This window comes from Ranitomeya imitator, chromosome 5, assembly GCF_032444005.1.
Source record: "Ranitomeya imitator isolate aRanImi1 chromosome 5, aRanImi1.pri, whole genome shotgun sequence".
Lineage (NCBI taxonomy): Eukaryota > Metazoa > Chordata > Amphibia > Anura > Dendrobatidae > Ranitomeya > Ranitomeya imitator.
In genome coordinates, this window is record NC_091286.1 from 709,718,914 (window position 1) to 709,746,242 (window position 27,329).

At 50.1% G+C, this 27,329-nt stretch overlaps 1 protein-coding gene across 6 annotated transcripts in view; it reads right to left on the reverse strand.

Annotated features, from left to right (window-relative positions):
* The window catches only part of KHK (ketohexokinase), a 104,764-nt gene that overhangs the window by 17,369 nt on the left and 60,066 nt on the right, over positions 1-27,329 (reverse strand). For 2 of the 6 annotated variants that reach the window (XM_069728659.1, XM_069728658.1), the window contains 2 exons: positions 2,221-2,355; positions 30-164 (listed from right to left, as the gene is read on the reverse strand). The exons of 1 other annotated variant lie outside the window; for it this stretch is intronic. In XM_069728659.1, coding sequence (XP_069584760.1) covers positions 30-164; positions 2,221-2,355 — 270 coding nt within the window. The remainder of the gene's footprint in view (positions 1-29; positions 165-2,220; positions 2,356-27,329) is intronic. 3 more of the 6 variants (XM_069728660.1, XM_069728663.1, XM_069728661.1) reach the window with 2 other exon arrangements.

Genomic DNA, 27,329 nt, shown 5'->3' on the forward strand with positions numbered 1-27,329 from the left:
GGGATCAGTATAGCACCTCTGTTCCTTACGTGTCATACAGTGTGACGGTCCGAGTGCCATTGTTGATGTTTACCAGGCAACAAGCGCAAGGAGTGTCGCCACGGGTCTGCCAGCTCACACGCGAGGCCTCAATGCTCCTCCTGGAGAAATCTGACATGATGAAGCTACGGAGCAGCAGGGGAAGAAGATTAGACAGAGGAGTGCTACTGTGCCGAGGACAGAGATGTGCTGCTGTGCCGAGGACAGAGATGTGCTGCTGTGCCGAGGACAGGGATGTGCTGCTGTGCCGAGGACAGAGATGTGCTGCTGCGCCGAGGACAGAGATGTGGTGCTGTGCCGAGGACAGAGATGTGCTGCTGTGCCGAGGACAGACATGTGCTGCTGTGCTGAGGACAGAGATGTGCTGCTGTGCCGGGGACAGAGATGTGGTGCTGTGCCGAGGACCGAGATGTGCTGCTGTGCCGAGGACAGAGATGTGCTGCTGTGCCGAGGACAGATGTGGCGCTGTGCCGAGGACAGAGATGTGCTGCTGTGCCGAGGACAGAGATGTGCTGCTATGCCGAGGACAGAGATGTGCTGCTGTGCCGAGGACAGAGATGTGCTGCTGCGCCGAGGACAGAGATGTGCTGCTGCGCCAAGGACAGAGATGTGCTGCTGTGCCAAGGACAGAGATGTGCTGCTGTGCCGGGGACAGAGATGTGGTGCTGTGCCGAGGACAGAGATGTGGTGCTGTGCCGAGGACAGAGATGTGCTGCTGTGCCGAGGACAGACATCTGCTGCTGTGCCGAGGACAGAGATGTGCTGCTGTGCCGAGGACAGAGATGTGCTGCTGTGCCGAGGACAGATGTGGCGCTGTGCTGAGGACAGAGATGTGCTGCTGTGCCGAGGACAGAGATGTGCTGCTGTGCCGAGGACAGAGATGTGCTGCTGTGCCGAGGACAGAGAGGTGCTGCTGTGCCAAGGACAGAGATGTGGTGCTGTTCTAAGGACAGAGATCAGGTACTGTGCCGAGGACAGAGATGGTGCTGTGCTGAGGACAGAGATGTGGTGCTGTGCCGAGGACAGATGTGCTGCTGTGCCGAGGACAGAGATGTGCTGCTGTGACGAGGACAGAGATGGGGTGCTGTGCCGAGGACAGATGTGCTGCTTTGCCGAGGACAGAGATGTGCTGCTGTGCCGAGGACAGAGATGTGCTGCTGCGCCGAGGACAGAGATATGCTGCTGCGCCAAGGACAGAGATGTGCTGCTGTGCCAAGGACAGAGATGTGCTGCTGTGCCGGGGACAGAGATGTGGTGCTGTGCCGAGGACAGAGATGTGGTGCTGTGCCGAGGACAGAGATGTGCTGCTGTGCCGAGGACAGACATCTGCTGCTGTGCCGAGGACAGAGATGTGCTGCTGTGCCGAGGACAGAGATGTGCTGCTGTGCCGAGGACAGAGAGGTGCTGCTGTGCCAAGGACAGAGATGTGGTGCTGTTCTAAGGACAGAGATCAGGTACTGTGCCGAGGACAGAGATGGTGCTGTGCTGAGGACAGAGATGTGGTGCTGTGCCGAGGACAGATGTGCTGCTGTGCTGAGGACAGAGATGTGCTGCTGTGCCGAGGACAGAGATGTGCTGCTGTGCCGAGGACAGAGATGTGCTGCTGTGCCGAGGACAGAGAGGTGCTGCTGTGCCAAGGACAGAGATGTGGTGCTGTTCTAAGGACAGAGATCAGGTACTGTGCCGAGGACAGAGATGGTGCTGTGCTGAGGACAGAGATGTGGTGCTGTGCCGAGGACAGATGTGCTGCTGTGCCGAGGACAGAGATGTGGTGCTGTGACGAGGACAGAGATGGGGTGCTGTGCCGAGGACAGAGATGTGGTGCTGTGCCGAGGGCAGAGATAGTGCTGTGCTGAGGACAGAGATAGTACTGTGCTGAGGACAGAGATGTGGTGCTGTGCAGAGAGCACTGGTTTCCTGAGATGCAGGAATAGAGGAGTGTCTGACATGTTCTGCAGTTCTATAACACACCATTTTTGATGTGCAGAGGATACTGACCGTCCCCCGCACAATCACAGTTCTGTATTCATTGGGCCACCACACACCAGATTAGAGCCCCATCCCAAGCAGATCATTAACACACATAGCACCCCATGCTGCTCTGCACCCCATGCTGCTCTGCGCCCCTCACTGCTCTGCGCCCCACACTCACATGCTCAAACCAACCATTGCGACACAAACCTGTTCATGTGAAGGATGGTGCGACTCCCATTGGTAATGTTGCTGATGACTATGGAAGCCGGGAAGGATGAGCCAGGATGAGAGACGACATGTCCGACATCTATGCCGTAACTTGTCAGACTGTCCACTGTAAAACTGTGCGGGAGGGGCAGAGGCACAGAGCGGGGGCAATTATTGACAGAGAAGAGACATCAGGATCACACAGAACATGGGGCAGATGTATCATTGCCATCATGTGTCTCGGGGATTAGTCTGGTGGATTTATTATTTATCACCAGAATGCGCCAAAAACTCTTCACTGCCCCATATGGAAAGCAAAAGAAAATGTGCCGTGTGTGGTAGAGGTCATATAATACTGTGCGGGGGGACGAACAGTTTAGACTTTCTGGATTATATACAGTGGTGTGGAAAAGTGTTCACCCCCTCCCCGATTTCATATTCTTTTGCATGTTTCTCACACTTATATGTTTCAGATGACCAAACAAATGTAAATGTTAGAGAAAGATAACACAATTAATCACAAGATTCAGTTTATAAACGAAGGTCTTTATTAATAAGGGAAAAAGAAATCCAAACCTACAGGGTCCTGTGTGAGAAAGTGATTGCCCCCTAAACTTAACTGGTTGGGCCACCCCTAGCAGCAACAACTGCAATCAAGCGTTTGCGATAACTGGCAATTAGTCTTTTATGTTGCTCTGGAGGAATTTTGGCCGCTCATCTTCCCAGAATTGTTGTAATTCATCCACATTGGAGGGTTTCTGAGCATGAACCGCCTTTTTAAGGTCATTCCACAGCATCTCAATCGAGTTAAGGTCAGGACTTTGACTAGGCCACTCCAAAGTCTTAATTTTGTTTTTCTTCAGCCATTCAGAGGTGGACTTGCTGGTGTGTTTTGCATCATTGATTTGCTGCATAACCCAAGTGCGCTTCAGTTTGAGGTCACAAACAGATGGCCGGACATTCTCCTTCAGGACTTTTTGGTAGACAGCAGAATTCATGGTTCCATTTACCACAGCAAGTCTTCCAGGTCCTGAAGCAGCAAAACAGCCCAAGACCATCACACTACCACCACTATATTTTACTGTTGGTATGATGTTCCTTTTCTGAAATGCTGTGTTACTTCTATGCCAGATGTAATGAGACTTACACCTTCCAAAAAGTTCAACTTTTGTCTCATCAGTCCACAGAGTATTCTCCTAAAGATGTTTAACAACTTGTTTTCTGGCAAAACTAAGAAAAACCTTTATGTTCTTATTGCTCAGCAGTTGTTTTCATCTTGTTACTCTGCCATGCCGGCCATTTTTGCCCAGTCTCTTTCTTATGGTGAAGTCATGAACGCTGACCTCACCTGAGGCAAGTGAGGCCTGCAATTCTATGGATGTTGCAGTGGGGTCTTTTGCGACTTCTTTTATGAGTAATTGCTGCGCTCTTGGGGTATTTTAGTAAGCCGGCCACTCCGGGGAAGGTTCACCACTGTTCCATGTTTTTGCCATTTGTGGATAATGGCTCTCACTGTGGTTTGCTGGAGCCCCAAAACTTTAGAAATGGTTTTATAACCTTTTCCAGACTGATACATCTCAACTAATTTGTTTCTCATTTGTTCCAGAATTTGTTTGAATTGCAGCCTGATGTCTAGCTATTGAAGATCTTTTGGTCTACTTCACTTTGTCAGGACAGTTCTATTTAAGTGATTTCTTGATTGAGAACAGGTGTGCCAGTAATAAGGCCTGGGTGTGGCTAGAGAATGTGAACTCAGCTTTCCAAAGATGTGATAAACCACAGTTAATTTAGGTTTTAAGAGGGGGAAGGGGGGTAGTCACTTTTTCACACAGGGCTCTGCAGGTTTGGAATTCTTTTTCCCTTAATAAAAAAGACCTTCATTCACAAACTGCAATTTGTGATTTCTTGTGTTATCTTTGCCTAATATTTGGCGATCTGAAACATTTAAGTGTGACAAACATGCAAAAGAATAGGAAATCAGGGAGGGGGCAAATACTTTTTCACACAACTGTAATACTATATGGGTGTGTAATAAAAGCGTAGATGTTCTGGATTATATAATACTATGCGGGTAGAATAAAAGTGTAGACGTTCTGGATTATATAATATGGGTAGAATATTAGAATGGGTAGAATATAATACAAGTGTAGACGTTCTGGATTATATACAGTGCCTTGGAAAAGTATTCGGCTTCCTGGAACTTTTCAGCCTTTTCCCACATATCAGGCTTCAAACATAAAGATACCAAATGTAAATTTTTGGTGAAGAATCAACAACAAGTGGAACACAATTGTGAAGTTGAACGAAATTTATTTGTTATTTTTAATTTTTGTGGAAATTCAAAAACTGAAAAGTGGGGCGTGCAATATTATTCGGCCCCTTTACTTTCAGTGCAGAAGTTCATTGTGGATCTCTGAATGATCCAGTGTTGTCCTAAATGCCTAATGATGATAAATATAATCCACCTGTGTGTAATCAAGTCTCCGTATAAATGCACCTGCTCTGTGATAGTCTCAGGGTTCTGTGTGAAGCGCAGAGAGCATCATGAAGACCAAGGAACACAACAGGCAGGTCCGTGATACTGTTGTGGAGAAGGTTAAAGCCGGATTTGGATACAAAATGATTTCCAAAACGTTAAACATCCCAAGGAGCACTGTGCAAGGATCATATTGAAATGAAAGGAGGATCATACCACTGCAAATCTACCAAGACCCGGCCGTCCCTCTAAACTTTCATCTGAAACAAGGAGAAGACTGATCAGAGATGCAGCCAAGAGGCCCATGATCACTCTGGATGATCTGCAGAGATCTACAGCTGAGGTGGGACAGTCTGTCCATAGGACAACAATCAGTCGTACACTGCACAAATCTGGCCTTTATGGACGAGTGGCAAGAAGAAAGCCATTTCTCAAAGATATCCATAAACAACAAGCCATCTGGGAGACACCAAACGTGGAAGAAGGTGCTCTGGTCAGATGAAACCAAAATTGAACTTTTTGGCAACAATGCCAAACGACATGTTTGGCGTAAAGGCAACACAGCTCATCACCCTGAACACACCATCCCCACTGTCAAACATGGTGGTGGCAGCATCATGGTTTGGGCCTGCTTTTCTTCAGCAGGGACAGGGAAGATGGTTAAAATTGATGGGAAGATGGATGGAGCCAAATACAGGACCATTCTTGACGAAAACCTGTTGGAGTCTGCAAAAAGACCTGAGACTGGGACGGAGATTTGTCTTCCAACAAGACAATGATCCCAAACATAAAGCAAAATCTACAATGTAATGGTTCACAAATAAACGTATCCAGGTGTTAGAATGGCCAAGTCACAGTCCAGATCTCAATCCAATTGAGAATCTGTGGAAAGAGCTGAAAACTGCTGATCACAAACGATCTCCATCAAACCTCACTGAGCTCGAGCTGTTTGCCGAGGAAGAACGGGCAAGAATTTCAGTCTCTCCATGTACAAAACTGATAGAGACAAACCCCAAGCGACTTGTAATCGCAGCAAAAGGCGGCGCAACAAAGTATTAAGTTACAGGGGACGAATAATATTGCACGCCCCACTTTTAAGTTTTTGATTTTCCACAAAAATTTAAAATAACCAATAAATTTCGTTCAACTTCACAATTGTGTTCCACTTGTTGTTGATTCTTCACCAAAAATTTACATTTGGTATCTTTATGTTTGAAGCCTGATATGTGGGAAAAGGTTGAAAAGTTCCAGGGGGCCGAATACTTTCGCAAGGCACTGTAATACTATACGGGTAGAATAAAAGCGTAGACGTTCTGGATTATATAATACTAAACTGGTAGAATAAAAGTGTAGACATTTTGGATTATATAATACTATACAGGTAGAATAAAAGTGTAGACGTTCTGGATAATACTATACGGGTAGAATAAACGTGCTTGTTCCAGATTGTATGACCACACTGGGAGTATAGTCGGTGTTCTAGATTTCATGGTGAAATGACAAACACAAGTTCTTAGTGGAAAAAAGCAATTGAAAATGAATATATAGCCAGAGTGTTAACAAGGTCACAATCAAAGAGTGGAAAGTGTTATCATTGGATCAGGAAAAAAGAGGATACAAGTTCAAGACTGGACAGGAGAGGATCAGAAAACGTCAGGAATGAAGAAGTTCTGCACTAGATTGGAGTGCTGAGGTTGTGAACTAGACAGGAATGGAGACTATCTGCACAGGAAGGAAGTGGAGAGATTCTGGACATAGCTGGAAGTTAGAATTTTTGGTCTGTACAGGAATGGAGACCTTCTGGGCTGAATAGATGTCTTGAGTATCTGGGATGATCAGTAGTGAAGTTCAGTACAGGACAACACTGGTGAGGTTCTGAAATTCAGAGATTCTGGACTGAATGTCAGTGGAGAGGTTATGACGTACTGTAGTGGGGTTTAGAACAGAAGAAGAATGGAGACATTCTGAACTGGACAGGAATGGGGCATTTCTGGATGGGACAGGAATGGTGACTTTCTGGATGGGACAGGAATGGTGACTTTCTGGATGGGACAGGAATGGTGACTTTCTGGATGGGACAGGAATGGTGACTTTCTGGATGGGACAGGAATGGGGACCTTCTGGATGGGACAGGAATGGTGACCTTCTGGATGGGACAGGAATGGTGACTTTCTGGATGGGACAGGAATGGTGACTTTCTGGATGGGACAGGAATGGTGACTTTCTGGATGGGACAGGAATGGTGACTTTCTGGATGGGACAGGAATGGTGACTTTCTGGATGGGACAGGAATGGTGACTTTCTGGATGGGACAGGAATGGGGACCTTCTGGATGGGACAGGAATGGTGACCTTCTGGATGGGACAGGAATGGTGACCTTCTGGATGGGACAGGAATGGTGACCTTCTGGATGGGACACGAGTGGGGAATTTCTGGATGGAACAGGAATGGTGACTTTCTGGATGGGACAGGAATGGTGTCTTTCTGGATGGCACAGGAATGGTGACTTTCTGGATGGGACAGGAATGGTGACTTTCTGGATGGGACAGGAATGGTGACTTTCTGGATGGGACAGGAATGGTGACCTGGATGGGACAGGAATGGTGACCTTCTGGATGGGACAGGGATTCAAGCTTGAGGAGGCTAATTTGCATATTCCAGGTGCCTTCTGGGAAAAGCGAAGAGTCTCCCTCAGCTAGAAGATCGTTGGGTACAGCCGGGACCAGCTGCTTGGAAAGCATCACCAAACCAGGGATTCAAGCTTGAGGAGGCTAATTTGCATATTCCAGGTGCCTTCTGGGAAAAGCGAAGAGTCTCCCTCAGCTAGAAGATCGTTGGGTACAGCCGGGACCAGCTGCTTGGAAAGCATCACCAAACCAGAGATTCAAGCTTGAGGAGGCTAATTTGCATATTCCAGGTGCCTTCTGGGAAAAGCTAAGAGTCTCCCTCAGCTAGAAGATCGTTGGGTACAGCCGGGACCAGCTGCTTGGAAAGCATCACCAAACCAGGGATTCAAGCTTGAGGAGGCTAATTTGCATATTCAAGGTGCCTTCTGGGAAAAGCGAAGAGTCTCCCTCAGCTAGAAGATCGTTGGGTACAGCCGGGAACAGCTGCTTGGAAAGCATCACCAAACCAGGGATTCAAGCTTGAGGAGGCTAATTTGCATATTTCAGGTGCCTTCTGGGAAAAGCGAAGAGTCTCCCTCAGCTAGAAGATCGTTGGGTACAGCCGGGACCAGCTGCTTGGAAAGCATCACCAAACCAGGGATTCAAGCTTGAGGAGGCTAATTTGCATATTCCAGGTGCCTTCTGGGAAAAGCGAAGAGTCTCCCTCAGCTAGAAGATCGTTGGGTACAGCCGGGACCAGCTGCTTGGAAAGCATCACCACACCGTGCGCCTTGCGGCGCGCAAATTTTTGCCTGTAGGACATTATTGCAAGATCAGATGGCAGATGTGACAACCTACATGGTGAGCTGCAGCATGTGCTACATGTTCACAGATCAACCAGAAGAAGAATCAAATTTCACCTGTCAGAAGTGTAGACTAGTGGCCCTTTTAGAAGAAAAGGTGCGGGGTCTGGAAGAAAGAATAGCAACTTTGAAACTCATCAAAGAGAATGAAGACTTTCTAGACAGAACAGAAGCATCTCTACTGGTCACAGAAGGTGAAAAAAGTGTCAGAGAACCTCTAAAAGCAGATGAGTGGAAGCATGTGACCAAAAGAAGCAAGAAGACCATGGAGAAATCACCAACCACACAACTGAAGAACCGATATCAAATCTTTGTAGAGGATGAAGATGGCACACCTAAGGATGAAGCAATACCAGCAAGCAAAAAAGAAAAGGGCACACAGCAACAAGTGACAGCAAAAAGTACAGCCAAGAAGCAACGAAGAGTGGTGGTGGTGGGAGACTCACTACTGAGAGGCACAGAAGCAGCCATCTGCAGACCGGACATAACTGCAAGAGAAGTATGCTGCCTTCCAGGTGCGATGATCAAGGATGTGACCGATAGGATACCAAAGCTCTTCAGCTCCAAGGACGTCCACCCATTTCTTCTGATACATGTTGGCACCAATGACACGGCAAGGAAGGACCTACCGACAATCTGCAAGGACTTTGAAGAGTTGGGGAAGAAAGTAAAGGAACTGGATGCACAGGTAGTTTTTTCTTCTATCCTTCCAGTAGACGGGCATGGCACCAGGAGATGGAACAGGATCCTTGATGCAAACAACTGGCTAAGACGATGGTGCAGACAACAAGGATTCGGATTCCTGGACCACGGTGTGAATTACTTGTACGATGGACTCCTCGCCAGAGACGGACTACACCTCAACAAACCTGGGAAACACACATTCGCCAGAAGACTCGCTACACATCAGGAGGGCGTTAAACTAGAAGAAGAGGGGACGGGAAGAAAAACATTAGACTTGAACAAAGAAGACCCAGGAAAACATACTCAGAAGGGAGGTAAGAACATTTCTAAAACAATCCACAGCGAGGAGATTGGAACAAAACAAAATCCTCTAAACTGCATGCTCGCAAACGCCAGAAGCCTGACAAACAAGATGGAAGAACTAGAAGCAGAAATATCTACAGGTAACTTTGACATAGTGGGAATAACCGAGACATGGTTAGATGAAAGCTATGACTGGGCAGTTAACTTACAGGGTTACAGTCTGTTTAGAAAGGATCGTAAAAATCGGAGAGGAGGAGGGGTTTGTCTCTATGTAAAGTCTTGTCTAAAGTCCACTTTAAGGGAGGATATTAGCGAAGGAAATGAGGATGTCGAGTCCATATGGGTTGAAATTCATGGAGGGAAAAATGGTAACAAAATTCTCATTGGGGTCTGTTACAAACCCCCAAATATAACAGAAAGCATGGAAAGTCTACTTCTAAAGCAGATAGATGAAGCTGCAACCCATAATGAGGTCCTGGTTATGGTGGACTTTAACTACCCGGATATTAACTGGGAAACAGAAACCTGTGAAACCCATAAAGGCAACAGGTTTCTGCTAATAACCAAGAAAAATTATCTTTCACAATTGGTGCAGAATCCAACCAGAGGAGCATCACTTTTAGACCTAATACTATCTAATAGACCTGACAGAATAACAAATCTGCAGGTGGTCGGGCATCTAGGAAATAGCGACCACAATATTGTACAGTTTCACCTGTCTTTCACTAGGGGACTTGTCAGGGAGTCACAAAAACACTGAACTTTAGGAAGGCAAAGTTTGACCAGCTTAGAGATGCCCTTAATCTGGTAGACTGGGACAATATCCTCAGAAATAAGAATACAGATAATAAATGGGAAATGTTTAAGAACATCCTAAATAGGCACTGTAAGCGGTTTATACCTTGTGGGAATAAAAGGACTAGAAATAGGAAAAACCCAATGTGGCTAAACAAAGAAGTAAGACAGGCAATTAACAGTAAAAAGAAAGCATTTGCACTACTAAAGCAGGATGGCACCATTGAAGCTCTAAAAAACTATAGGGAGAAAAATACTTTATCTAAAAAACTAATTAAAGCTGCCAAAAAGGAAACAGAGAAGCACATTGCTAAGGAGAGTAAAACTAATCCCAAACTGTTCTTCAGCTATATCAATAGTAAAAGAATAAAAACTGAAAATGTAGGCCCCTTAAAAAATAGTGAGGAAAGAATGGTTGTAGATGACGAGGAAAAAGCTAACATATTAAACACCTTCTTCTCCACGGTATTCACGGTGGAAAATGAAATGCTAGGTGAAATCCCAAGAAACAATGAAAACCCTATATTAAGGGTCACCAATCTAACCCAAGAAGAGGTGCGAAACCGGCTAAATAAGATTAAAATAGATAAATCTCCGGGTCTGGATGGCATACACCCACGAGTACTAAGAGAACTAAGTAATGTAATAGATAAACCATTATTTCTTATTTTTAGGGACTCTATAGCCACGAGGTCTGTTCCGCAGGACTGGCGCATAGCAAATGTGGTGCCAATATTCAAAAAGGGCTCTAAAAGTGAACCTGGAAATTATAGGCCAGTAAGTCTAACCTCTATTGTTGGTAAAATATTTGAAGGCTTTCTGAGTGACGTTATTCTGGATTATCTCAATGAGAATAACTGTTTAACTCCATATCAGCATGGGTTTATGAGAAATCGCTCCTGTCAAACCAATCTAATCAGTTTTTATGAAGAGGTAAGCTATAGGCTGGACCACGGTGAGTCATTGGACGTGGTATATCTCGATTTTTCCAAAGCGTTTGATACCGTGCCGCACAAGAGGTTGGTACACAAAATGAGAATGCTTGGTCTGGGGGAAAATGTGTGTAAATGGGTTAGTAACTGGCTTAGTGATAGAAAGCAGAGGGTGGTTATAAATGGTATAGTCTCTAACTGGGTCGCTGTGACCAGTGGGGTACCGCAGGGGACGGTATTGGGACCTGTTCTCTTCAACATATTCATTAATGATCTGGTAGAAGGTTTACACAGTAAAATATCGATATTTGCAGATGATACAAAACTATGTAAAGCAGTTAATACAAGAGAAGATAGTATTCTGCTACAGATGGATCTGGATAAGTTGGAAACTTGGGCTGAAATGTGGCAGATGAGGTTTAACAATGATAAATGTAAGGTTATACACATGGGAAGAGGGAATCAATATCACCATTACACACTGAACGGGAAACCACTGGGTAAATCTGACAGGGAGAAGGACTTGGGGATCCTAGTTAATGATAAACTTACCTGGAGCAGCCAGTGCCAGGCAGCAGCTGCCAAGGCAAACAGGATCATGGGGTGCATTAAAAGAGGTCTGGATACACATGATGAGAGCATTATACTGCCTCTGTACAAATCCCTAGTTAGACCGCACATGGAGTACTGTGTCCAGTTTTGGGCACCGGTGCTCAGGAAGGATATAATGGAACTAGAGAGAGTACAAAGGAGGGCAACAAAATTAATAAAGGGGATGGGAGAACTACAATACCCAGATAGATTAGCGAAATTAGGATTATTTAGTCTAGAAAAAAGACGACTGAGGGGCGATCTAATAACCATGTATAAGTATATAAGGGGACAATACAAATATCTCGCTGAGGATCTGTTTATACCAAGGAAGGTGACGGGCACAAGGGGGCATTCTTTGCATCTGGAGGAGAGAAGGTTTTTCCACCAACATAGAAGAGGATTCTTTACTGTTAGGGCAGTGAGAATCTGGAATTGCTTGCCTGAGGAGGTGGTGATGGCAAACTCAGTCGAGGGGTTCAAGAGAGGCCTGGATGTCTTCCTGGAGCAGAACAATATTGTATCATACAATTATTAGGTTCTGTAGAAGGACGTAGATCTGGGGATTTATTATGATGGAATATAGGCTGAACTGGATGGACAAATGTCTTTTTTCAGCCTTACTAACTATGTTACTATGTTACAGGAATGGTGACTTTCTGGATGGGACAGGAATGGTGACTTTCTGGATGGGACACGAGTGGGGAATTTCTGGATTGGACAGGAATGGGGAATTTCTGGATTGAACAGGAATGGGGAATTTCTGGATTGAACAGGAATGGGGAATTTCTGGATGGGACAGGAATGGGGAATTTCTGGATGGGACAGGAATGGGGAATTTCTGGATGGGACAGGAATGGGGAATTTCTGGATGGGACAGGAATGGGGAATTTCTGGATGGGACAGGAATGGGGAATTTCTGGATTGAACAGGAATGGGGAATTTCTGGATTAAAAAAGGGATGGGGAATGTCTTGATTAGTTAGGAATGGACAGGTTCTGAAATAGAATGGAACGGAATACAGAATTCAAGCACTGGATAAGAGCAAAGATGTCCTTGACAAGACAGAAGTGGAGAAGATTTGTACGGAACTGAGATGTTCTGTACTAGACAGGAATGAAGAATTAATATTCTAGAAAGTGGGGAGGTTCTGAACTGAAGAGTAGCAAAGTGGAGTGGTCAGGATTGGAGAGAATCTAAACTTGACTGGATTAGGTAAGATCTAGCTGCACAGAAGGGTAAAGGATTTGGACAGGAACAGAGAAGTTCTGAACTGAATGGAAATGGAATAGTTCTCGAGTGTAAATTGGTAGAGAGGATGTGCACGAAACAGGAATCTAGTGGTCCTGGAATGTACAAGAGTGGAGAAGTTCTGCGCTGAACCATATTTATGAGATCTTGGAGTGGACAGGATTGGAGAGAATCTGGAATCAATAAACATGAAGAGGAATTGAATTGGACAAGAGTGGAGAGGTGGAATGGCCAGGAATGAAAAACTCAAAAGTACTGGGAAGAACTAGACAGGAGAAGTTCTGAACTGGATACAAGAAGAAAGGTTCTGGGACAGAGAGGTTGTGAACTACACAGTGGAGTATTGTAGGATTCTAAATAATTTCTGACTAAATGAAAAATTGAACATGACAAAGAATTGGAGTGAATGTCATAGGTGTAAAGCAAAAGAGGGGTTGGAGAAACAGCTAAAGACAGGACAGGAGGAGGTCGATAAATACTAAAGTTCTTGATCAGGATGGAGAATAATAGGAGTCCAGTCATCAGTCCCACACAGCTAGATGTGCTGTATCTCAGAAATTGAACATTTCCTGGAGAAATAATCACTGACCAAGAGGAGGACAGCAGAGGCTGCTACATGTCTAGTGTGACAAAGTCACTGGGAAAGTGCTGGAGGGGAGATATGTTTCACTACGCTTGATGGCATCATTGATATAAAACCCAGGGGGGTTAAGCTAATTTGTTTTAATAGGCTTGCTTTTATGTGGGAGGTTGTCCATCTTATCTCCAATCCAGGGTGTGGTCTGGGGTTTAAATAGCTGGACTCCAGAGGTAGTCTTGGTTCAGCAGGGCTGGAGAGAGGATCTCCAGTGGTTTGTGTCCTGAGGAGTATAGACTGAACCTGTGTTGCTAATGAGCAGGCAGCTCTTCGCAACTGTATGGACTACGTTACAGAATTTTTTTTTCCTGTTTTGCCTGAAGGGATGTGCTTTACTTTTCCCTTCATGTTGGTTTATGCCGCTATATAATAAACCAACAGAAGATTTAAAGAGATCTTGTTCCTGTTTTCTACCTCCTTGTACCGCTGAGTGAACCGATCTACCACAGGTGGTGTTAGAAGTGCGGGCAGCGTTCCCAGCTAACACACGACAGCCATAAGCCAGCGTACAACATCAGGCAAAATGGAGGACCTGCTCAAGCATCTCGTGAACGCACAGCAGCAGCAGTTGGCACATCAGCAGACGTATTAGCTGCTTGTCCTGCAGATGAAACAAAAGCAGATTGAGCTGCTTGCCGAAGCAGTTTGTGGGAGACCCGAAGACCATTACACAAGTCCAGATGATGACAAATACGTCTGGAAGGCAAAGGGGAAGAGACTGTGGCTAGTGAGGCCAAGGTTCCTTAACTGAGGGTTTCTGAGAAAAATATTGGGACTGCTCAAATGCGGGATCTTACCCTAAAAGGGGCATTCGAAAATGTGTCTGTGATAGATGGGGTTTCTCAAGAGCTGGGGGCTGACACCATGTTCCCACACTTTGCAGTCAGTAGCGAGTTACTGTATCATGTGACCACCCTGAGGGGAGATGGTGATCAAGCTGTTGGTTCCAGGAGCCTACCGGTGGAGGATTTGAGACATGGCCCGTTCACATGTTTTGGGGGCACATCTGGGGGTAGAGAAAACGCTGGAGAGAGTAATGCAAAAGTTCTACTGACCGGGATGTTACTGGAAGATCCTAAGGTAATGTAGGTCCTGCCCCACTTGTCAGGTAACCGCTCCTTCTACTCACTTCCAAAGTCCCCTAGTCCCGTCACCTATAATAAAGGTCCCAATTGAGAGAATTGCCATGGACCTAGTGGATTCTCTAGTTAAGTCTCCACGAGGGCATCAATACATCCTAGTGGTTATGAACTATACGACCCGATACCCTGAAGTGGTAACACTAAGAAACTCTTCGACCAAAAGTATCTCCAGGTAACCTGTCCATATTTTTGCTAGGACAGGCCTGCCGAGGGACATTTTGACACACCAGGGAACCCCTTTCATGAGCAAAGTAATAAGGGAGATGTGCAAGGTCCTTCAGATTGCCCAGCTGCAAACCACAGTCTACCATCCGCAGACCAACAACCTAGTAGAGAGCTTTAATAAGACCTTGAAAGAGATGATAAAGTCATTGAGGACTGTTGAGACTGGGACTATCTGCTTCTGTTTCTGCTCTTCACAGACAGAGATGTTCCTCAATCCTCAACTGACTTATCGCCGTTCGAGCTGCTGTATGATCGAGATCCACGAAAGTTCTTGGACAACGCCAAGGAAAGCTGGGCAGCTGAGGTCATGCCACACAGAGTGTCATACAGCATGTCACCCAGTTACAGGAGAGGATGGCAAAAGTAATGCCCATCGTGAAGGAGCATCTTCTCCAGGCACAGGCAAGGGTGTATGACCGATCAGCGAGGCTGAGGCTGTTCCAACCCAGGACCATGTGCTAGTGCTTATCCCCACGGTGGAGAGCAAGTTCCTAGCCAAGTGGCAAGGCCCATACGAGATGGTGGGAAAACTAGATGAGGTTAATTACAAAGTACACCAGCCAGTTCAAAGAAAGCCACACCAAATATACCATGTGAAATTGCTCAAGCCATGGCGAGATCAGGAATAGCTGGAAACCCATTGCCTGGGAGCCAGTCCCAAAGTCACGGTGGACGATGTCACCATTGCAGAGACTCTAATGCCAGCCCAGAGGCAACAGTGTCAGGAGCTTTTGCAGTGGAACCGTGACCTGTTCTCGGAGTTGCCAGGGCATGCGCAGGTTGTGTAGGATGATGTGTTGACAGAACCGCATGTAAAAGTGAACCTCAAGCCCTATAGATTTCCCAAAGCCCACCAGGAGATGATATCAAATGAGGAGAAGAAAATGTTAGACCTCGGGGTGATAGAGGGGTTCAAAAGTGGATGTTCGAGCACCATCGTCCTTGTGCCAAAGCCAGATGGTGAGTGGAGGTTTTGTAATGACTACCGCAGTCTGAATGAGGTCTACAAATGTGATGCGTATCTGAGGCTCCGCGTGGACGAACTCACTGAAAGACTCGGAACTGCAAGGTACATTACAACCCTTGGCCTGACGAAGGGCTACTGACAGATCCTCATGTCCCAGAGTGCCAAGGAGAAGATGGCCTTCTCGACGCCTGATGAGTGTTTCCAATACACCAGAATGCCCTTCGGACTGGAGGGGGCCCCAGCAACCTTCCAGAGGGCTATGGATCGGATCCTGGCTCCCCTTAAGAAGTATACCGCAGCCTAACTAGATAACATTGTGGTTTTCAGCCCTGACTAGGGTAGTCATCTACCAAACGTACAGGCAATCCTGGATGCATTGAAAAATGCGGGGTTCACTGTACACCCCAAAAAATATTCCAAAGGGAAGGAAGAGGCCAAGTACTTAGGCTACCTTGGCGGGTGAAATCAAGCCACAAATAAACAAGATTGAGGCAAAACAGAAGTGGTCACAACCCTTTCCAAGAAGCAAGTGAGGGTGTTTCTTGAAATTGTGGTTTACTCCAGGCAGTTTATCCCAAGGTTCGCCATGATTGCCACGCCATTGATGGAACTCCTTCAAGGCACAAGATCGATGATTAAATTGTCTGCTAATAAGATGGCTTTCCAGGAGCTGAAGCGGGCTTTGTGTAAACACCTGGTTCTGGTCTCACCAAACTACAGCAAATAATTTGTGCTCCAGACAGATGCGTCAGATGTCAGCTTGGGAGCCATGCTGTTTCAGGAGGTAAATGGAGAGGAGCATCCCATCCTACATCTGAGCCGGAAGCTCTCTTCATGTGAGAGAAGCTACGCCATCCTTGAGAAGGAGTGCTTAGCCATAAAATGGGCCAGAATTCCTGAGATATTACCTGCTAGTCCATAGGTTTAAGCTGGTATCTGACGGAGATGGTTGAGGAAAAATAAGGGTAAGAATGCTCAGGTAACTAGGTGGTTCTTAGGCCTTCAAGATTTTAATTTTCACGTCGAGCGTAGGCCAGGGAAGTTGCACCGGAAAGGAGATGCCCTGTCCAGACTCCCCTGCTTAGCGAGTGAAGGTGCGAAAACAATATAGGTGTCAGTGATATAAAACCTAGAGTTTTTCCTCCAGCACACTAAGTGCTGGAGGGGTTAAGCTAATTTGATATTTATAATGGCTGGCTTCTATGTGAACATCCATAGTGCAGGAGGGAGGATGTCCACCTTATCTCCACCCCAGGGAGTGGTCTGGGGCTTAAATAGCTGGACTCCTGGGGCAGTCTTGTTTTCAGCAGTGCTGGAGAAAGGATCTCCAGTGGTTTGTGTCCTAAGGAGGAAAGACTTAACCTTTGTTGCTCCAGAGCAGGCAGCTCCCCGCAAATCAATGGACTGTGTTACAGCATTTTGGTTTTTTTTTTGTTGTTTTCCCTGAAGGTCTGTGCTTTACTTTTCCTTTTATGTTGGTTTATGCCGCTGAGTGAACCGATCCACCACACTAACTATAGTGTACTACACCCTGTACCCCATCACTGAACGGGAGGACAGAGGAGACTGCCGGCTGTGTAGTTGTAGTGTATTACACCCTGTACCCCACCACTGACCAGCTGGTATAGCGGATACCAGATGCCGTGCTATGCGGAGCCTGACACTGGGGAGCATGATCTGGTATAGCGGATACCTGGTGCTGTCCTGTGTGGAGCCTGACACTAGGGGGCGTGATCTGGTATAGCGGATACCCGGATACCGTCCTGTGTGGAGCCTGACACTAGGGGGCGTGATCTGGTATAGCGGATACCTGGTGCCATCCTGTGTGGAGCCTGACACTAGGGGGCATGATCTGGTATAGTGTATACCCGGATACTGTCCTGTGTGGAGCCTGACACTAGGGGGCATGATCTGGTATAGTGGATACCTGGTGCCATCCTGTGTGGAGCCTGACACTAGGGGGCATGATCTGGTATAGTGTATACCCGGATACTGTCCTGTGTGGAGCCTGACACTAGGGGGCATGATCTGGTATAGCGGATACCTGGTGCCGTCCTGTGTGGAGCCTGACACTGGGGAGCATGATCTGGTATAGCGGATACCCGGATACCGTCCTGTGTGGAGCCTGACACTAGGGGGTGTGATCTGGTATAGCGGATACCTGGTGCTGTCCTGTGTGGAGCCTGACACTAGGGGGCGTGATCTGGTATAGCGGATACCCGGATACCGTCCTGTGTGGAGCCTGACACTAGGGGGTGTGATCTGGTATAGCGGATACCTGGTGCTGTCCTGTGTGGAGCCTGACACTAGGGGGCATGATCTGGTATAGCGGATACCTGGATGCCGTCCTGTGTGGAGCCTGACACTAGGGGGTGTGATCTGGTATAGCGGATACCTGGATACCGTCCTGTGTGGAGCCTGACACTAGGGAGCATGATCTGGTATAGCGGATACCCGGATACTGTCCTGTGTGGAGCCTGACACTAGGGGTATGATCTGGTATAGCGGATATCTGGTGCTGTCCTGTGTGGAGCCTGACACTAGGGGTATGATCTGGTATAGCGGATATCTGGTGCTGTCCTGTGTGGAGCCTGACACTAGGGAGCATGATCTGGTATAGCGGATACCCGGATACCGTCCTGTGTGGAGCCTGACACTATGGAGCATGATCTGGTATAGCGGATACCTGGTGCCGTCCTGTGTGGAGCCTGACACTAGGGGGCGTGATCTGGTATAGCGGATACCGTCCTGTGTGGAGCCTGACACTAGGGGGCATGATCTGGTATAGCGGATACCCAGATACCGTCCTGTGTGGAGCCTGACACTAGGGAGCATGATCTGGTATAGCGGATACCTGGATGCCGTCCTGTGTGGAGCCTGACACTATGGAGCATGATCTGGTATAGCGGATACCGTCCTGTGTGGAGCCTGACACTAGGGGGCATGATCTGGTATAGCGGATACCCGGATACAATCCTATGTGGAGCCTGACACTAGGGAGAATGATCTGGTATAGCGGATACCTGGATGCCGTCCTGTGTGGAGCCTGACACTATGGAGCATGATCTGGTATAGCGGATACCGTCCTGTGTGGAGCCTGACACTAGGGGGCATGATCTGGTATAGCGGATACCGTCCTGTGTGGAGCCTGACACTAGGGGGCAGGATCTGGTATAGCGGATACCCGGATGCCATCCTGTGTGGAGCCTGACACTACGGGTATGATCTGGTATAGCGGATACCTGGATTTTGTCCTGTGTGGAGCCTGACACTAGGGGGCATGATCTGGTATAGCGGATACCTGGATTTTGTCCTGTGTGGAGCCTGACACTAGGGAGCGTGATCTGGTATAGCGGATACCCAGATACCGTCCTGTGTGGAGCCTGACACTAGGGAGCATGATCTGCTAGAGTGGATACCTGGATGCCGTCCTGTGTGGAGCCTGACACTAGGGAGCGTGATCTGGTATAGCGGATACCTGGTGCCGTCCTGTGTGGAGCCTGACACTAGGGGGCATGATCTGGTATAGCGGATACCTGGTGCCGTCCTGTGTGGAGCCTGACACTAGGGGTGTGATCTGGTATAGCGGATACCTGGATTTCGTCCTGTGTGGAGCCTGACACTAGGGGGCGTGATCTGGTATAGCGGATACCTGGATGCCGTCCTGTGTGGAGCCTGACACTAGGGAGCATGATCTGCTAGAGTGGATACCTGGATGCCGTCCTGTGTGGAGCCTGACACTAGGGGGCGTGATCTGGTATAGCGGATACCTGGATGCCGTCCTGTGTGGAGCCTGACACTAGGGGGTGTGATCTGGTATAGCGGATACCTGGTGCCGTCCTGTGTGGAGCCTGACACTAGGGGGCGTGATCTGGTATAGCGGATACCTGGTGCTGTCCTGTGTGGAGCCTGACACTAGGGGTATGATCTGGTATAGCGGATACCTGGTGCCGTCCTGTGTGGAGCCTGACACTAGGGGTGTGATCTGGTATAGCGGATACCTGGTGCCGTCCTGTGTGGAGCCTGACACTAGGGGTATGATCTGGTATAGCGGATACCTGGTGCCGTCCTGTGTGGAGCCTGACACTAGGGGATGTGATCTGGTATAGCGGATACCTGGTGCTGTCCTGTGTGGAGCCTGACACTAGGGGTGTGATCTGGTATAGCGGATACCTGGTGCCGTCCTGTGTGGAGCCTGACACTAGGGGTATGATCTGGTATAGCGGATACCTGGTGCCGTCCTGTGTGGAGCCTGACACTAGGGGATGTGATCTGGTATAGCGGATACCTGGTGCCGTCCTGTGTGGAGCCTGACACTAGGGGATGTGATCTGGTATAGCGGATACCTGGTGCTGTCCTGTGTGGAGCCTGACACTAGGGGTGTGATCTGGTATAGCGGATACCTGGTGCCGTCCTGTGTGGAGCCTGACACTAGGGGTATGATCTGGTATAGCGGATACCTGGTGCCGTCCTGTGTGGAGCCTGACACTAGGGGTATGATCTGGTATAGCGGATACCTGGTGCCGTCCTGTGTGGAGCCTGACACTAGGGGATGTGATCTGGTATAGCGGATACCTGGTGCCGTCCTGTGTGGAGCCTGACACTAGGGGATGTGATCTGGTATAGCGGATACCTGGTGCTGTCCTGTGTGGAGCCTGACACTAGGGAGCATGATCTGCTAGAGTGGATACCTGGATGCCGTCCTGTGTGGAGCCTGACACTAGGGGGCGTGATCTGGTATAGCGGATACCTGGATGCCGTCCTGTGTGGAGCCTGACACTAGGGGGTGTGATCTGGTATAGCGGATACCTGGTGCCGTCCTGTGTGGAGCCTGACACTAGGGGGCGTGATCTGGTATAGCGGATACCTGGTGCTGTCCTGTGTGGAGCCTGACACTAGGGGTATGATCTGGTATAGCAGATACCTGGTGCCATCCTGTGTGGAGCCTGACACTAGGGGTGTGATCTGGTATAGCGGATACCTGGTGCCGTCCTGTGTGGAGCCTGACACTAGGGGTATGATCTGGTATAGCGGATACCTGGTGCCGTCCTGTGTGGAGCCTGACACTAGGGGATGTGATCTGGTATAGCGGATACCTGGTGCTGTCCTGTGTGGAGCCTGACACTAGGGGTGTGATCTGGTATAGCGGATACCTGGTGCCGTCCTGTGTGGAGCCTGACACTAGGGGTATGATCTGGTATAGCGGATACCTGGTGCCGTCCTGTGTGGAGCCTGACACTAGGGGATGTGATCTGGTATAGCGGATACCTGGTGCCGTCCTGTGTGGAGCCTGACACTAGGGGATGTGATCTGGTATAGCGGATACCTGGTGCTGTCCTGTGTGGAGCCTGACACTAGGGGTGTGATCTGGTATAGCGGATACCTGGTGCCGTCCTGTGTGGAGCCTGACACTAGGGGTATGATCTGGTATAGCGGATACCTGGTGCCGTCCTGTGTGGAGCCTGACACTAGGGGTATGATCTGGTATAGCGGATACCTGGTGCCGTCCTGTGTGGAGCCTGACACTAGGGGATGTGATCTGGTATAGCGGATACCTGGTGCCGTCCTGTGTGGAGCCTGACACTAGGGGATGTGATCTGGTATAGCGGATACCTGGTGCTGTCCTGTGTGGAGCCTGACACTAGGGGTGTGATCTGGTATAGCGGATACCTGGTGCCGTCCTGTGTGGAGCCTGACACTAGGGGTATGATCTGGTATAGCGGATACCTGGTGCCGTCCTGTGTGGAGCCTGACACTAGGGGGCATGATCTGGTATAGCGGATACCTGGTGCCGTCCTGTGTGGAGCCTGACACTAGGGGGTATGATCTGGTATAGCGGATACCCGGATACTGTCCTGTGTGGAGCCTGACACTAGGGGGCGTGATCTGGTATAGCGGATACCTGGTGCCGTCCTGTGTGGAGCCTGACACTAGGGGGTATGATCTGGTATAGCGGATACATGGTGCCGTCCTGTGTGGAGCCTGGCACTAGGGGTATGATCTGGTATAGCGGATACCCGGATGCCGTCCTGTGTGGAGCCTGACACTAGGGGGCGTGATCTGGTATAGCGGATACCCGGATGCCGTCCTGTGTGGAGCCTGACACTAGGGGGCGTGATCTGGTATAGCGGATACCTGGTGCCATCCTGTGTGGAGTCTGACACTAGGGAGCATGATCTGGTATAGCGGATACCCGGATACTGTCCTGTGTGGAGCCTGACACTAGGGGGCGTGATCTGGTATAGCGGATACATGGTGCCGTCCTGTGTGGAGCCTGGCACTAGGGGTATGATCTGGTATAGCGGATACCCGGATACCGTCCTGTGTGGAGCCTGACACTAGGGGGCGTGATCTGGTATAGCGGATACCTGGATGCCATCCTGTGTGGAGCCTGACACTAGGGGGCGTGATCTGGTATAGCGGATACCTGGATGCCATCCTGTGTGGAGCCTGACACTAGGGGGTGTGATCTGGTATAGCGGATACCTGGATGCCATCCTGTGTGGAGCCTGACACTAGGGGGCGTGATCTGGTATAGCGGATACCTGGTGCCGTCCTGTGTGGAGCCTGACACTAGGGGGCGTGATCTGGTATAGCGGATACCTGGAGTTCGTCCTGTGTGGAGCCTGACACTAGGGGGGCATGATCTGGTATAGTGGATACCTGGAGTTCGTCCTGTGTGGAGCCTGACACTAGGGAGCATGACCTGGTATAGCAGATACCTGGAGTTCGTCCTGTGTGGAGCCTGACACTAGGGGGTGTGATCTGGTATAGCGGATACCTGGATGCCATCCTGTGTGGAGCCTGACACTAGGGGGCATGATCTGGTATAGCAGATACCTGGAGTTCGTCCTGTGTGGAGCCTGACACTAGGGGGTGTGATCTGGTATAGCGGATACCTGCTGCCGTCCTGTGTGTAGCCTGACACTAGGGGATGTGATCTGGTATAGCGGATACCTGGTGCTGTCCTGTGTGGAGCCTGACACTAGGGGGTGTGATCTGGTATAGCGGATACCTGCTGCCGTCCTGTGTGGAGCCTGACACTAGGGGGTATGATCTGGTATAGCGGATACATGGTGCCGTCCTGTGTGGAGCCTGACACTAGGGGGCATGATCTGGTATAGCGGATACCTGGTGCTGTCCTGTGTGGAGCCTGACACTAGGGGTGTGATCTGGTATAGCGGATACCTGGTGCCGTCCTGTGTGGAGCCTGACACTAGGGGGTGTGATCTGGTATAGCGGATACCTGGTGCTGTCCTGTGTGGAGCCTGACACTAGGGGGCATGATCTGGTATAGCGGATACCTGGTGCTGTCCTGTGTGGAGCCTGACACTAGGGGGCGTGATCTGGTATAGCGGATACCTGGTGCTGTCCTGTGTGGAGCCTGACACTAGGGGGCGTGATCTGGTATAGCGGATACCTGGTGCCGTCCTGTGTGGAGCCTGACACTAGGGGGCGTGATCTGGTATAGCGGATACCTGGTGCTGTCCTGTGTGGAGCCTGACACTAGGGGGTGTGATCTGGTATAGCGGATACCTGGTGCTGTCCTGTGTGGAGCCTGACACTAGGGGGCATGATCTGGTATAGCGGATACCTGGTGCCGTCCTATGTGGAGCCTGACACTAGGGGGCGTGATCTGGTATAGCGGATACCTGGTGCTGTCCTGTGTGGAGCCTGACACTAGGGGGCGTGATCTGGTATAGCGGATACCTGGTGCCGTCCTGTGTGGAGCCTGACACTAGGGGGCGTGATCTGGTATAGCGGATACCTGGTGCTGTCCTGTGTGGAGCCTGACACTAGGGGTGTGATCTGGTATAGCGGATACCTGGTGCCGTCCTGTGTGGAGCCTGACACTAGGGGGCGTGATCTGGTATAGCGGATACCTGGATGCCATCCTGTGTGGAGCCTGACACTAGGGGGCGTGATCTGGTATAGCGGATACCTGGTGCTGTCCTGTGTGGAGCCTGACACTAGGGGGCGTGATCTGGTATAGCGGATACCTGGTGCCGTCCTGTGTGGAGCCTGACACTAGGGGGCGTGATCTGGTATAGCGGATACCTGGTGCCGTCCTGTGTGGAGCCTGACACTAGGGAGCATGATCTGGTATAGTGGATACCTGGAGTTCGTCCTGTGTGGAGCCTGACACTAGGGAGCATGATCTGGTATAGCAGATACCTGGAGTTCGTCCTGTGTGGAGCCTGACACTAGGGGGTGTGATCTGGTATAGCAGATACCTGGAGTTCGTCCTGTGTGGAGCCTGACACTAGGGGGTGTGATCTGGTATAGCGGATACCTGCTGCCGTCCTGTGTGTAGCCTGACACTAGGGGATGTGATCTGGTATAGCGGATACCTGGTGTCGTCCTGTGTGGAGCCTGACACTAGGGGGTGTGATCTGGTATAGCGGATACCTGCTGCCGTCCTGTGTGGAGCCTGACACTAGGGGGTATGATCTGGTATAGCGGATACATGGTGCCGTCCTGTGTGGAGCCTGACACTAGGGGGCATGATCTGGTATAGCGGATACCTGGTGCTGTCCTGTGTGGAGCCTGACACTAGGGGTGTGATCTGGTATAGCGGATACCTGGTGCTGTCCTGTGTGGAGCCTGACACTAGGGGGCGTGATCTGGTATAGCGGATACCTGGTGCTGTCCTGTGTGGAGCCTGACACTAGGGGTGTGATCTGGTATAGCGGATACCTGGTGCCGTCCTGTGTGGAGCCTGACACTAGGGGGCGTGATCTGGTATAGCGGATACCTGGTGCTGTCCTGTGTGGAGCCTGACACTAGGGGGCGTGATCTGGTATAGCGGATACCTGGTGCTGTCCTGTGTGGAGCCTGACACTAGGGGGCGTGATCTGGTATAGCGGATACCTGGTGCCGTCCTGTGTGGAGCCTGACACTAGGGGGCGTGATCTGGTATAGCGGATACCTGGTGCTGTCCTGTGTGGAGCCTGACACTAGGGGGTGTGATCTGGTATAGCGGATACCTGGTGCTGTCCTGTGTGGAGCCTGACACTAGGGGGCATGATCTGGTATAGCGGATACCTGGTGCCGTCCTATGTGGAGCCTGACACTAGGGGGCGTGATCTGGTATAGCGGATACCTGGTGCTGTCCTGTGTGGAGCCTGACACTAGGGGGCGTGATCTGGTATAGCGGATACCTGGTGCCGTCCTGTGTGGAGCCTGACACTAGGGGGCGTGATCTGGTATAGCGGATACCTGGTGCTGTCCTGTGTGGAGCCTGACACTAGGGGTGTGATCTGGTATAGCGGATACCTGGTGCCGTCCTGTGTGGAGCCTGACACTAGGGGGCGTGATCTGGTATAGCGGATACCTGGATGCCATCCTGTGTGGAGCCTGACACTAGGGGGCGTGATCTGGTATAGCGGATACCTGGTGCCGTCCTGTGTGGAGCCTGACACTAGGGGGCGTGATCTGGTATAGCGGATACCTGGTGCCGTCCTGTGTGGAGCCTGACACTAGGGAGCTTGATCTGGTATAGCGGATACCTGGTGCTGTCCTGTGTGGAGCCTGACACTAGGGGTGTGATCTGGTATAGCGGATACCTGGTGCCGTCCTGTGTGGAGCCTGACACTAGGGGGCGTGATCTGGTATAGCGGATACCTGGTGCTGTCCTGTGTGGAGCCTGACACTAGGGGGCGTGATCTGGTATAGCGGATACCTGGTGCTGTCCTGTGTGAAGCCTGACACTAGGGGTGTGATCTGGTATAGCGGATACCTGGTGCTGTCCTGTGTGGAGCCTGACACTAGGGGGCGTGATCTGGTATAGCGGATACCTGGTGCCGTCCTGTGTGGAGCCTGACACTAGGGGGCGTGATCTGGTATAGCGGATACCTGGTGCTGTCCTGTGTGGAGCCTGACACTAGGGGTGTGATCTGGTATAGCGGATACCTGGTGCCGTCCTGTGTGGAGCCTGACACTAGGGGGCGTGATCTGGTATAGCGGATACCTGGATGCCATCCTGTGTGGAGCCTGACACTAGGGGGCGTGATCTGGTATAGCAGATACCTGGTGCTGTCCTGTGTGGAGCCTGACACTAGGGGGCGTGATCTGGTATAGCGGATACCTGGTGCCGTCCTGTGTGGAGCCTGACACTAGGGGGCGTGATCTGGTATAGCGGATACCTGGTGCTGTCCTGTGTGGAGCCTGACACTAGGGGTGTGATCTGGTATAGCGGATACCTGGTGCCGTCCTGTGTGGAGCCTGACACTAGGGGGCGTGATCTGGTATAGCGGATACCTGGTGCTGTCCTGTGTGGAGCCTGACACTAGGGGGCGTGATCTGGTATAGCGGATACCTGGTGCTGTCCTGTGTGGAGCCTGATACTAGGGGGCGTGATCTGGTATAGCGGATACATGGTGCCGTCCTGTGTGGAGCCTGGCACTAGGGGGCGTGATCTGGTATAGCGGATACCTGGTGCCGTCCTGTGTGGAGCCTGACACTAGGGGGCGTGATCTGGTATAGCGGATACCTGGTGCCGTCCTGTGTGGAGCCTGACACTAGGGGGCGTGATCTGGTATAGCGGATACCTGGATGCCATCCTGTGTGGAGCCTGATACTAGGGGGCGTGATCTGGTATAGCGGATACATGGTGCCGTCCTGTGTGGAGCCTGGCACTAGGGGGCGTGATCTGGTATAGCGGATACCTGGTGCCGTCCTGTGTGGAGCCTGACACTAGGGAGCTTGATCTGCTATAGCGGATACCTGGTGCTGTCCTGTGTGGAGCCTGACACTAGGGGTATGATCTGGTATAGCGGATACCCGGATGCCGTCCTGTGTGGAGCCTGACACTAGGGGGCGTGATCTGGTATAGCGGATACCTGGTGCTGTCCTGTGTGGAGCCTGATACTAGGGGGTATGATCTGGCATAGCGGATACCTGGTGCTGTCCTGTGTGGAGCCTGATACTAGGGAGCATGATCTGGTATAGCGGATACCCGGATACCATCCTGTGTGGAGCCTGACACTAGGGGTATGATCTGGTATAGCGGATACCTGGTGCTGTCCTGTGTGGAGCCTGACACTAGGGGGCGTGATCTGGTATAGCGGATACCTGGATGCCATCCTGTGTGGAGCCTGACACTAGGGGGCGTGATCTGGTATAGCGGATACCCGGATGCCGTCCTGTGTGGAGCCTGACACTAGGGGGCGTGATCTGGTATAGCGGATACCTGGTGCTGTCCTGTGTGGAGCCTGATACTAGGGGGTATGATCTGGTATAGCGGATACCCGGATACCATCCTGTGTGAAGCCTGACACTAGGGGTATGATCTGGTATAGCGGATACCTGGTGCTGTCCTGTGTGGAGCCTGACACTAGGGGGCGTGATCTGGTATAGCGGATACCTGGTGCCGTCCTGTGTGGAGCCTGACACTAGGGGGCATGATCTGGTATAGCGGATACCTGGATTTCGTCCTGTGTGGAACCTGACACTAGGGGGTGTGATCTGGTATAGCGGATACCTGGTGCCGTCCTATGTGGAGCCTGACACTAGGGGGTGTGATCTGGTATAGCGGATACCTGGTGCTGTCCTGTGTGGAGCCTGACACTAGGGGGCGTGATCTGGTATAGCGGATACCTGGTGCTGTCCTGTGTGGAGCCTGATACTAGGGGGCGT